This window comes from Pterocles gutturalis, unplaced genomic scaffold (genome assembly GCF_000699245.1).
Source record: "Pterocles gutturalis isolate BGI_N339 unplaced genomic scaffold, ASM69924v1 scaffold4604, whole genome shotgun sequence".
Classification (NCBI taxonomy): Eukaryota; Metazoa; Chordata; class Aves; order Pterocliformes; family Pteroclidae; genus Pterocles; species Pterocles gutturalis.
Genome location: NW_010135497.1, coordinates 23,894 through 37,349, shown reverse-complemented (window position 1 = coordinate 37,349; position 13,456 = coordinate 23,894). Strand labels below are relative to the sequence as shown.

Here is a 13,456-nt window from a genome sequence, read left to right as displayed (position 1 = left end):
TACAGCTGCTGCCGGCTCTGGAGGTCACATCTCCTGCCAGAGCAATGATATCAGGAGGGCTCTGGGCTGGTACATCAAGGGGCACTGGGCTCCTCTGCTCACCCCACTTCAGGGACAGGAGAAACAGGCCTTCTCCAAGGGGAGCAATGCCACAGGGGCAGTTCTGCAGAGGGACAGGAATGCATCCAACCTCTGGCAGCTCTCCCTCACCCAGCCTTCACATAAAAACAATAATCTGAACCCCACTGCTACAGCAAGCAAAGGGAGCAGGCAGTGCTGGTGGTGTTAAGGGCTGTAAGAGAGCTGAACTGAAAAACCTCCTAGACAAAAGGCTGGGAGAAGCTTACAACTGGCTGAAATCAGAGTACACAGAACAGCACTGCAACCCGGCCTCGAGAGTTCCTGCAGCACCTTCACATGGGGTAAAACAGACAGGCTTGCACTTTCAGCTGACTGAAAACACACCTGAGCTGAGACAAGGTGGTAATTCTAGGGGACAGCTCAGGCCACAAACACACATCCTTCCCCTGTGCTACATCCCAGGGCATGGCATTCATCTCCCCACTGTCCCTGAAGTTAAGCAACCTCTCCTGCATTTCACACACACAGAGAGACAGGAGGAACGAAGGCAATGGTGCGAACATACTGGAATTTCTTTGCACAGGCAGCTTCTCTCTGGTAGTCACACTCCAGGGCCAGCTCTCTGCTCAGGACTTCAATCAAATGCTCAGGGAACAAACCTGAAAGTCAAACAGCAGATAAGAGAGTAGGCTTAAGAAAAAAGGAGCCCCTCAGGCTAAGCTTTCCAGAGCTGCAGCTGAGGAGCAGCCTGCTATCCAGCCAATTCTGAGCTGCAGAGTACAAGAGGCCCCAGAGAACCAGAGCATATTTCCAACTAGACACAGCTTCTGCGGGTAATGCCAGGCCAAGGCTACGGCAGCTGCTCCTAAAACAAGGTACCTCCACAGCACTCTTGTGCTGCAGGGCTCTGTCCTCCCCTGGCTCCCACCCCACAGGCCAAGCCATCTGTTGGTGGCACTGGCAGGGCTGTGCAGAAACACACACCAAGGAGCAGAAGCACCCAAACACAAGCCTCAGCACAAGCAGCAGAACAGGCTCCAAACCGTATCTGCATACAACTGGGAGCAGACACTGCCAGGCAGAAACTGTTAGCATGACTAAGACAGTGAGATGCAGCAGCATGTAGCCAGGGCCTGATTGCCAAGTCCAGTCTTTTCAGTCTTGGAGCTGGAAAGCTAATCTACTTCTTGGGCCAGACAGAGCTGGGACTACAGCAGCCTCTGCAGCACCCTACCCAGCCACCACAGACACAGTCCCAGGTTTTGTCAGCACCCAGCCTGATTTTAAAGCAGTATTTGTATGGTCCCACTGAGATTTACAGCTGCTGCAGGCAGGTATCTGAAAAAAGAAGTGAGTCCTGCATTCCCTGGGGCAAAAAGGACTTCTCCATGTGCTGGGACACTGAGCAAGCTCCAAGTCTGACAGTTCTCCACCTCTCCACAACTCTGACCGTGAAGAGCAAAATGACTAAGAAGAGCCAAGAATGGCAGGCATGGAGGGCTACAGGAAACATGGAGAATGAGTTCTGCCTAGAAAACCATCAAAAGTAAGTATACCCAGGCACTTTATACTTTGCCAAGAGTCCCTATGGGTCCTTCACTATAAAGAGCACACAGAGACAAGTGCATCTTACTCATGGCCACAAAAAACCAACACAGGTGCACTTCCCACCCCACTGAGTGGACACTGGAGCAGTCACATGCCCACCAAAGGCAGTGGCAGCTCTGTAGCAGGACAGGGGAGCAGAGTGTGGCTCCCCAGCTTGGCCCCGCACCCACTACCTCTCCTGCTTTCTGCAGGAGATCTCCTGGGCAGACTTAGCGATTCTTAAGTCCCTTTCACTGTTTCCTCCCTCCAGCCTATGCAGAGGAGTATGCAATGTGCTGCTTGAAATGGTTGGCAGAGCTCAACATGCACTACTGGGAACTCAAGGCCTGACAAGGGTTTCTGTCTTTTTACCTTCTGGGAGAATATTGCTCATGCTCAGGACAGTCATCAGGTTGTTAACATCACTGTTGATGCTCTGTGCGACTCCAGGGTACTGCGGAACAGAATGGGAAACTAGATGACCCACTTGTATGGAGTAAAATAAGAACACCTTCCAGCTCAACATTCCCTGACACCCACAGCACAGCCACCTACAGCCTAGCTCTGAACCAGTGCATACCTGAGCCACAGACCCCTCCCCTAAAAGCTTATTTAAAGCACAGGGACAGAGAGACAGGCTAAGATGCAGCTCCTTGCAACCAGAATGGCATACTCAGGTCCTCTCACCTCATGAAAGGTTCTCGGACACATACATCTCAGAACAGAGATGGCAGTCAGTCATTCCCCTACCACAGCTGAAAGCACATGCCACTGACAGTCCCAGAGTGTTTCACCCACAGCACCAGAGCAAGCTGTGGCCCCAGCCCAGTCCTGGCAAAGGTGCCTCCTTCCGTTCTCTCTCACTTTGTCAGAAAGGGAACCAGCCTATACTGCTGTGGAACAGAGTGTTTGCTGATGCTATGCAGTTAACTTTCCATTGCTTTTACCTTGGCCTAACTTCAGAGAGTAGGCTGGACACAAATGACTTGAGAAGACACCAGTACTCATCCCTACTGTTTCTAAAATCTCTCCACTTTACAAAACACACCAACCAGATGCCCAGCTTTGCTTGGGATCCTGCTCAGTCAGCAAGGGATCTCATTCCTTTGGATTATAAACTGTGTTGTACAAGGGGTTTCAGCTCCAGAACTCCATTCTGTTAGAAATATGTGCTTGAAGTTGCTGACAGCTGTAGTGCAAGTTGGTAGATAACCTCCTGCATCAGACTGTGACTGTTCAACAATTAGGGCCTGCTTGTCACTTAAAACTCCTTTAACCTTTGGGCTGTGGCCAGAAAGGGGCACGTGGCATGTGCACATCCCAGAGAGGCGACTGACCTATGGAGCAGGTAGGACCCTTGCACACAGCTGTAAAAGTATAAGCAATCCCTCACCACCATTATCCCCATGCTGCAGTGATACACCTACAAGACATCTCCTGCTCATCTGGAGTCAAGAGACTGGATCAAGCTGCAGAACCTTTTCTGTCCCTCTGTTTTGCTTGCACTAGGTAAAATAATTGCTGTACCCAAATTTTGACTTGTATTTAAATGTTTCTTATCCGTCTAGCAGTAAACATACTTATGCAGCTGCCCTGCCCTTCTATGGGGCACAGACAAGAGACAAGGCTGGTCTGTAAAACGCACCTGGATTTTCATGGCAACTTCTTTACCATTTTTCAAGCGGGCCAGGTGAACCTGACCAATTGAAGCAGCAGCAAAGGGGCGTTCTTCAAAGGACTCCAGTTTATCCCTCCAGTTGGGGCCAAGATCATTGTTCAGAGTTTTCTACAAACAGAAAGAAAGCATCAGGGTACAGGAAGCAAAGATTTAAGATTTTCACTATTGGAAATCACGTTCCTCTAAGGTGACTCACACAGCCTATCGTAGTTCTGAGAACCTGTACCCTGCTTTCTAGATTGTCCTCCCTTCCTCATCATTGCACACGACCACAAGGAGTGGTCCAGCCAGCAGTGCTCCTCCAGCACTTAGCAGATGCTGATCAGATTTGTGTAAGGCTCTGTTGTTCTGGCCTAAAGAACAGATCTTGAGCACAAACACCACTGCCTTAGCAATACAAGAGTCCCCTTTTTTGTGCCAGTTGTTATCTTCTAGAAAATGAGAAAGGAGTTAGATATTTCTCTTCTTTCATCATGCTGCCAAGCTGAACAGAAGGAATGCAAAAGTGACTCTCTTTAAGGCAATATTAACAATTAAACATCACAGTCTGCTTTAACAGCTTTTTTGCTACACTGCCAGACTGCCATATTTAAGTTCTGGCTCTGCTCAGCATCCTTCAGAAGGTAAGTAGTGCTGGCAATTCCTTTTGCATCACCCTTCGCAGCTTAATTTACAGAGGGAAGTAGAGAGAAAGAGAGAACATGTACTTTGGGGAAAGCAAACTTCGTTTGCTTCATTCTGGTTCTTCTAGCTGGTGGCTTAGATGTAATCAAAAAAGGACAAAGTTGCTGTTAATTTTCCATCAGACTACAGCTTGTAAGTCTGTTTCTAAAATGGGATGTAGGCACTTCTAGACACTAGCTTAACTTCCATGAGAAAGACAGGAAGAGGAGGCTGCATTCAACAAGACCGTATAATCATATTTGTATGCAACATCCTGTCCCATCTGTATAGGCTCGGGACATTAAAAATCCCACATTTTTCCCCTGTTTCTAGAGCTGAGCTTCAATACTTTGGAGGGAAAAGGCAGCACGTAATTGAGATAAGGAATCAGTTGTTAACTACAACTGAAAATATGCAACATTTACTGAAAGAATACTCTTAAAAATCCCCATCCACCTCCCTTACTGGCATATGTCACAGGTGACATTTATTCTGCTACTGTCTCTCCTCCCCTGATAAGCAGGAAGGAATATTCCTTACCATCACTTGCTTTATTGGCATGAAGTCAGCACTCTGACGTACACGCTCAAAAATCCTCTGGAGATGGGGGTTGATAAAGGCATCATCTGCCAAGGAAAAACACACGGCAATCAGTGGAGGCACTGCATTCTCCAGTTCTTTTTCAGCACACAAAGAAACATGCACCTGCATTCAGACAAGCTAGGCTGTCCTCCCAGGCACACCCCAAGGGAGGTTTTGGAAATAATTCTAGTTCAGAGACTCTCCATACCCAGAAGTAGCACCTGAGGCACACCTCTTGAGGCATCACACCTTTAGAAATGAGACAAACAGAAGTCCTATACACAAGTAGCAAAATAAAGGGGAAAAAAGCTACTCCTTCCTTTTCACTCTTGCGAAAAAAAAAAAAACCACCAAAAACCTGCACATTACCCAACATCTCCTAAGCTACCCTGCTGCTGCAGCAGGAGAAAGTTTCTGTACACCCCCTCCCAATTACCAAGGGAAAGACAACGTATGAATACACTAGAAAGCATACTAAGAAATTTTTTATACTTTGGAATCAAGCATGAGGTGTTATAGTGCTCCTCCGCTTTGTCCAGCAGCACTGCCGAGAGCAGTGGGCAGCTCTACACAACAGCACAGAGGCTTTTGGTGTGATGGCACGTCACACAAACCCAAGAGCAGGGTGCTCTGCACAAGCCTCTCTCATCCACCAGCCCATCTTCTTGCTGAGAGCAGTACAGCATTCAGGTCTAGGAAAGGCCACAGTGTGTCATGAAACACAGGTCACAGAGGAGCCCTCTGGAGAGTCATCCCAGCACTCCCAGGTTCATAGCACAGTTTAATCCAGTTCATTTTAAGGAGCAGCAGCTTCTCTAGAAAGCTGTGCAGTGGTAATGCACCATTTACACGTGTAAGTTTTGAACTCACGAGGAATCAAGATTCATCATCTGCTACTGTAAACAACCACATAAATGCAAAGCAACTACAAGTGGGCAGAAGAGAACACAGCTGAGCCAAAAGTAAGTTATTATAAATCAGAAGAATTTATCAAGAAAGTATTTACACTCATAAGAAAAAGGAGTGGTAGGAACATCTTGAAAGGCTGGTCCTCTCCTTTGAGCAAAGGCTTCTACAACAGCCAAGAGAAAAGCCACCAGTTCTGGCAAACTTTTCATGTCATAAAGGCTTATGGAAGTATTAGATTTAGATTTATCTGCTGCTCTCCCCGTGCTGGAAAAAAGTCCAGGCTACCAGCCTTATTCTTGAGATCTCAACCTGCATATGACATGCACTTGGGACATTCAGATAAAAATCTGTCATTCCTCTGCCTTTACAGATGCACATACAACCAATAAGTCTATCCCAGGAACCATGAAACAGCTACCTTAAGAGCACTGTCCCAGGAAGAGGGGTGGAAAGGAACAGTGAGAAAAAGATAACATAATCCAGAGACATGACATTAACACTCAACATTGTTTAGAAAGTCCCACCAAAGCCATGAGCAGCATTTAAAAGCACTAACAAAACTCCAATGTGGAATCAACAGGAGTTTAAGACGAGCTCCCATTCCGCCCCTGCAAGTCAGAGATCAACAGGCTTTAGAGGAACAGTGACTAAAACTCCTGTTGTGACGTTACATCCCTGCAGGAAGGCTAAACATTGTATTTGCATGCACATTCCAAACACTGAAAGAGACTTCTGCTCTATCATTAATGGCGTGTCGCTGCCAAGCATCTCAACATTATAAAAATTCTTCTCAGGGATATGTGAAAGTATTAGGTGCCATGCTGCAACATAACCTACACCTCCTAGGATGACTGTGCACAAAGAGAATGAACCTCACTAAAAGTGACTCCTGCTCCCCAGAAGCCATTTGTGTCAAGGTATCGCATTTAGGATCAACTTCTTATTGCCGACATCCAAAAAAAAAAACCTCACAAGGTATTTCAGCCTTTAGTCTGAGAGGGCATTCTTAACTGGGGCTGTTTGACCACCACTTTGTTCATTAGTGCAACACCAAATAGCCAAGAAACCTGCAAGTCCAGACTGACTGTACAGAAACTCAGCAGCAACATTAAAAATCAATCATGTTGCAGAGGCAACTCTGACAAAACGAGGCTTACAACATGCTGATGAACAAGGTTATACGTCTTTGTGGTAAACTGATGAGGCCTTACTGGAACAAAACACGAAGCAAGAGTCAAGGCAAGGCAGTCTCAACTGGTGAATGCAACTGCCTTTCCAGCTTCTTCCAGAGCACACGCACCAGAACACGGGACGATTTGGGACCCTTGGCATCCTTTCTGTGCATGACCTTCAGGGATGTGGGTCCCTAACAAATCCACTGACTCCCAGAAGCAGGGTTTTTAAGGACATAATGTTGTAATTTCTGAGTGGTTTAGCTCACAGGTGCTCAGCTGCACCTGGACAAGGCAAGACAGACCCCCTGTGCTCAATTAGCACACATCCCTGCTAATAAACATGCCAGTTCAAAGTCACCAGGCCACCACTTGCTTCCAAGAGTCAAAAGAGGGCTGGGCAGCACCACTGGGGTTGCTAAAGGTCTGTATGTTCTTGACACCCAAGTGAAGTCAATCAGCAAGCATTTGACACTCCTGCCAGAGCTCACTAACATGAGAAGACAGCAGGCAAGTGACAAAAATCCAGAGCATTTCTGCTTCTCAGAGCTGGCCTCTCACAGCTATTCTGTCTTCACTCACATCCAAGCCTAGGACAGCTATGACCAGGCTCTGGGCACACATTAGGTGCAACTCAATAGTGTCCTAAGAATTTTATATTAATCCCCACCTATGCCAGGCAAGTTCACTTTGGAGCCATTTTCCAGACATGGCTGACTCACCCTACACACCAGAGGCACTGGCCACAGAAAGCAAGGAGCACAAGAGCTCCTCCTGATCTGCACCATGAACCACCAGTCATTGGCACCTGGCAGTTTTAGAGGGTGAGAAAACAGAGCTGCTGCCTCTCACCTAGCTTTGTTAACATTCCCGTAAGCCCGGCACACACCTAAAACAAGTGACTAGCAAGTGAAGAACGATGCAATGACACAATCGGGACTCTCTGGAACAGGGAGCTGGTCCTGCTTTATTGGCTAGCCCAAGTTATTTAATACAATACTAGATCCAGCCTCATCAGTCAACACCTACAGAAATTCAAGTAGAAGCACAAGCCAACCAAGCTGAGTACTTCAAACACGCAGACACTGACTCAGTTTCAGTGACATCTTGAAAGCTATTTCCAGACAAGTGTAACAGCTATTTTTGGCTGGTTCTTCCCTATCAAGTTGGGCAGTGGACAGGTCCAGATAAGGTTTGAATTCAGCACACCTGCTATCTTTCAGGAGTAACCTAACAGTTCAGTGCAGACACTGATGTCACTCATGCCTTGACCTGTGATCACTGACTTGAGAGCCTGATGGAGTAAGTACTACCTTGAAGTCTCCTCAAAATGAAAACAAGTGTTTTACACCTGATAATCTTACCAGCTGTACTGGTCTTTCCAGCAAAGCTTCAGTGCCAACAAAGCATGTAAACCATAAATATGCTGTAATGGGAGAGAGAGGGCTATGGATATAACTTTGACCAGTTTTGGTGAACAAAGGACAGAATCATGTTCTTGTCGCCATCTTCCTTTCTAGGACACCTGCGTACAAAGTGTTATATAGCTGTTTCTCAACAATTGCTCGTAATACAGGCATTAAGATTCACAGAGAGCATCACCTTATTTTCAACCAATTTCAGTTGTGCACCTGCCACAATAGGGACATTGGGACGGTGGTGGTGTATAGGGCACACATCTAGTTATTTCATACTGGGATTAGACTGAACTGAGTCAAACATATCTCCATCATTGCTCTCACATAAGAAGGCCAGTTTTCTAGTCTCTCCACATTCACTTGACATTGGTTCCAGACAGATGACCATGTATAACAAAACAAAAAACCAAAACAAAACAAAAAATCGATTGCCCTACTTGACAGTGCTACTAAGGAGGATAGCTGAGGATCTGTGCTACCACTTACCCTGAATGCTTAACATCTGTCCCAGCTTCAGTGCTGCTCCCCGGACCTTGCACAAGGTTCTCACGATTCTTTCTGCATTGGCCTCTGACAGGAATGGGCTGGAATCCATCACTGCTTTCTTTCCTGAGAAGAGAAAGTGTATGGATGAAGTGCACCCTTACCTCAGTGAGCTCAATCCACTGTGGTCCACATTCAGCGGATTTGCCTTTCCCCAGAGAAATCAAACCAGGACTACACTCAGTGCCTTCACTGCAACCCAGGGGCAAGGACTGCATTTGGACACAAGGGTCTTGTTCTGACTTTGACATGGCTGGCTTGAGGGCCAACAGCAGCAAGTCACAGCAGCACAGATATCCATGGAGTCAGTGCGACGTGTTCAGGATCCTGGGCAGACACTGGTGCTTAAACTCGCTGTGTCAGCTAGCTCAGCCTAAAGCACTACATAAAGGTCTCCCTAGTCCCATGCCATAGGCTGCAGCATAGCCATGGCCTCAGAGGGGAGTAGGGGTGAGCCACAGCAAGGAGGAATTGTCCAAAGCGTTGACAGCACACTGGGATAGACTGAGAATGCACTGGCACTTCTTAGAGCAGGATTTCATACCAGCACCAAACCTCCTTTCTCCTATCCAGTAATTCTTACCCAAAATACATAGATTCATATATAAACACATATTGCTGTGCAATTGCACATCCAGAGCGTGCACTAGGCATCTGTAGAGAGCAGACACAGCTTTCACACCTTTAAGTCCATGATAACATTCTTTTCTAATCAAACTGAAGTTTCCTGTCTCCTGATGCACATGCAAAATGAACTCTCCCAACACCATAACCCCAAAACACCATGGCTGCATATAGTGTTTTGTAAAAGCAGATTGTAAATCTGTAATGAGGTTAATCAAGCTAGTCAAATCCAGGGTGGCTGGAGATAGTCCTCACAGGAGAAGCCCAGCAGAAGCTCTCATCCGTGATGCCTTGCTCTTCTTGGACAACTGTGCTGGAAGGGAAATTAATTCCTGTTGTCGAGATTGCCAACCTTTTTCCATTCTACATCCTCACATGTGAATGGCATTCCTCACCATGTTCTTATGGGCAGCTTGCTACTGGGAAAGATGCTCCCTTTAGACAGAACATCATTCTCAGGGTAGTTATTCACTTGTTCTGACTCAACATAGAGGCCGTGCAGGGCAGAGGCCAAACCCTTCTGTCCTTAACTCCCATCAGCAGTCATGCAGGCATCAGCTTGCCCAGAACAAGGCCCAAAATACACAAACATTCCCATACTCCAGAAAGGGTAAAGCCTGATATCTGACAGGCTCGCTAAGTAATCCTTGCAGCCATCTACACACCAGCGCCACGGCCTCAAGTGTGTGATGTGGTTTTTATGGGGCATAAGCAGCACTTCTCCTCCAGGTTTTGGGGGGGGTTTTGTTTGTTTTGGTTTTTTCCTTTAAAGAGAGAGGGAAGGAGGAGAGAAGGAGACCCTGACTCAGTTTTGTGGTCCCTTTGGAAAAGCAACCCAAAACTCCTTCTCCAGGTGATGCCCAGCAGAGTAGGGACAGAAGGGGCAGGCAGGCACTCACCACCCACTTCTCCTGGGGCTGCAGCTCAGCTCCTGCTGAGGGAGAGCCAAGCAGGAGGAAGGTCAGGTCTTACAGCCAGGCTGCAGGGCTCACAGCTGGTATGCTGATCTTGGAGATTCTTTTTTTTCACCCCCCAACACTTCAGAGGAAAGGGTACAAAGGACAGAACAGCTGAAGCCCACATATTCGGCAAGCAGGGCCCAAAAAGGCACAGCAGCTGCAACAGCCCTGAAGATCACAGGCAGATGGAAATTACTGATGTGTCATTAGTGACCGCAGCAGCAAGAGATCCTCTCCATCTCACTCCCAGGAAGGTATACAGTGGGAGCTCAGACTGGCCAGGGGACAGGAGAAAGAAGCAAGCATCAGACTGAAGTAGCTGCTCTCTAAACTCTGGTGGCTCACACACCTCAGTACAATCCCCTTGAGGCACTAAACCATGTTACTGATCTGAGAGGCACCCTTCAGCCCCAGCAAGCAGCTGGCTTGCTTACAAAGCTTTCCCTAGAGAAGTGATGCCACACAACTCTCCACTGGTCATGCACAAAGGATGCCAAGCATTGCCCTTCCCTGTCCTTCAGCCCCTCCTGTCCTTTACCTGGTTTTGTGGGAGAGCAGGAAGATGGCACTGCATGTGGGACATCATCTGTCCAAACCTCTATCCCAAGTAAAGCATGTACGTGAGAAGGAGAGAGGAATAAAAACACCAGGAGGAAGTACACAGGACAACTATCCTGCTCTTGAGAGCAAGATGCAGAGAAGCAGGATGGGCCCAGAAGACACCATTTGCACCCCACACAGCAATCCTCAGAACACATTTTGCTCTGGATCCTGGATGTAAGGAGTCTGAGAGGCTGACTAGGTACAGCTGCCTAAGGCAGAAGGATGTAAGGCTTTGCCCATTTGAAAAGCTGGCTCTGGAGAGTAGAGTCCTTGGAACCATCTAACAGAGCTCTGGCTCTCACCTGTCCCATCAGGAAAATTCTGCATCCTTAGGAATGATGAGGCGAATGAACCCTTGCGTGAGCTCTGACATACAGACACACAGGAGCTGGGGAAACAGTATACTAAGTCAAAGTCCTTCACACCACCTGCACACACAAACACCCTAAGTCGACAGCAGGATAAAGGAGTTAATCATTAAAGTCACCTCCAGAAGCCAATGAACCCTGACAATTTAAAAATAGTTTTATCAGAGAAAGAGCCAAACACAGGCACTCCTCCTCCTCTTCTGGTGTGCTTCTCATTCAAGCCAAGCCCACAGGGGCACTACCTGATCACCATGCTGCCCCACAGCACGTGGTCACCTGTTGCTTGTTTATGTACTTTGCTAAAAGTGGGCATGAACAAGAGGGTGACTTGAAAGTGAGAGTCAAAAGCAAGATTATGTAAGCAGCAAGCAAAAAGGAAAACAGAGAAAACAGACATAGGCTTCTAAGGCTAAGTGGAAAGGAAGTGGAACTAGAACTCAGCACAAGTTCACTGAAAACTGGCAGATTTTTTCATAAGTTAACATTTTTCCCAAAGACTGCAGGTACCTTTTGATGCTACAATTTCCTCCCCATCTTAAGGTCACAAAGTTCTTTTTTTTTTTTTAACCTATTTCATGAGGGAAAGTAAAAAAAACACAAATAGAAGTCACATCTAAACAAGCTGTAGCAACAAGGAGACTTCAGCAATGAAAGCTTCTGCAATCACAGAGCCTGGAGCCCATCAGCTCTTCCACAGCAGAGGCAGATTCCCTTCAGGGGTACCTGACCCACATCTTCCTTTCCAAATCCAGAATCTGCATGAACTCCTCCAAACCCATGTGCATCTGACAGCTGTACCACTGCATTTCCACCTCCTTACCTACTGCCAAATGGAGACCTAGCCGCTGGACTTTGCCTGTATTTGTTTTTAGGACCATCCACCATACAAACTTTGGGGCAATGGAAAAGCCAAGACTGTAGCCTAAACGCTTACAACTGAAACTCAGGGAGAATGCATTATTCCTTTTCATAAGACAACAGCTCTATATTCAAACCCAGCCCAGCTGCCAGTGCTTCGGGGCTCTGCCCAGCCTGGCATTTGCACAGTGCCTAGTAGAATGGCCCAGTATAGGTCATTAATAAGTTACAAAGTTGACCTTGAACCCAGGGTCTCTTTACTAGTAATGGCAGCTATTTATCTGGGCACTCTTTCATTTTTATTCCTGGAAATTTATTCTACCCTCCCATTCCCACCCCATGTCATCCTTGCATTTTGATACACACTCTAAATACTGAGACTGCCATCAAGGTCACCAGTGACCAAGGAAGTTATTTTTAATTAGTTACATCAGCCTACCAAGAAAATTCCTACTGGAAATCAAGTACAGCCATCCTCTTAAAAAAAAAAGATGAACAAAACCACTTAAAGAACTTACAGGGCAGCATTAGGCCCTCAAGCCCTTAAAAAGAAGAAACCTGCACCTACTCATAGGAATTTGGCAGAGAAAAGAATTTATGTCTAGGACATCAGGATTGTATGGAGAAGCAAGAAATTCACCAACTCTTGCACCAGACTTTCTTGTTCTAGGATAAATCCCTTAAGTGAACTGTTTATGCAAATGGCGACAATCTGAGGCAGAGAGAGAAGGGCCCTGTGGCTACTGAACACGGATGGGAAAATTGAGCCTGAAAGGACAGATCAGCACTAGCACAATTGCTAGAGAACGTGCAGGAGAGGAGGCATTTGTGGTCCCTCCATTTGATAAAAGCAATAGGAAGAAGTAGTACAAGCCACGCTACGAGGATCACTTGTAGCTCGGGAGCTTCTGGCATGTCACTGAAGGACAAGTGTTTGTAGATCCATTTTAAATGGTGTGAAGACACTTTTTGTTTGTACTGATGAAAAGAGGAGGGTAACCAAGAGAAGGCTCTTTGCCATCACTCCTGGATGCCAGTGAGAGCATGAAATTCTTCAGCATGCCTTTGGGCATATACACATCCCACTTGTTTAAGTTTTAAGTGCCAAGAAGTTACTATTAATATTACAGCAGTGGGGAGAAAAAAGACATCCTCTATCAGCTTCCAGAGAACAGGACAATGTGTCATTCTCAACAGAGATAGGTCTTACCAAAGCTTACGGTGCTGGCAGACAGAAAACTTGGACACAAGTGCCTCAATCTGAAATCATGAAAGGGGTACAGATGTATTTTTGAAGAAATGTAGAGGTACCTATGTCAAGAGATTTCCCCCAAGAACAGCTAAGACTGGTACTGCCAGAAGAACAGGAAGAAAATGGGATCTTGGACTCAGAGCTGTGTACGTATCCTCT

General features: G+C 46.6%; 1 protein-coding gene across 1 annotated transcript in view; it reads right to left on the bottom strand.

Moving 5' to 3' along the window:
• Positions 1–13,456, bottom strand: part of ADCK3 (aarF domain containing kinase 3) — a 31,443-nt gene that overhangs the window by 5,467 nt on the left and 12,520 nt on the right. Inside the window, exons 5-9 of the mRNA XM_010081897.1 lie at positions 8,577–8,699; positions 4,550–4,635; positions 3,314–3,454; positions 2,041–2,122; positions 647–740 (exon numbers count right to left, since the gene is read on the bottom strand). Coding sequence (XP_010080199.1) covers positions 647–740; positions 2,041–2,122; positions 3,314–3,454; positions 4,550–4,635; positions 8,577–8,699 — 526 coding nt within the window. The remainder of the gene's footprint in view (positions 1–646; positions 741–2,040; positions 2,123–3,313; positions 3,455–4,549; positions 4,636–8,576; positions 8,700–13,456) is intronic.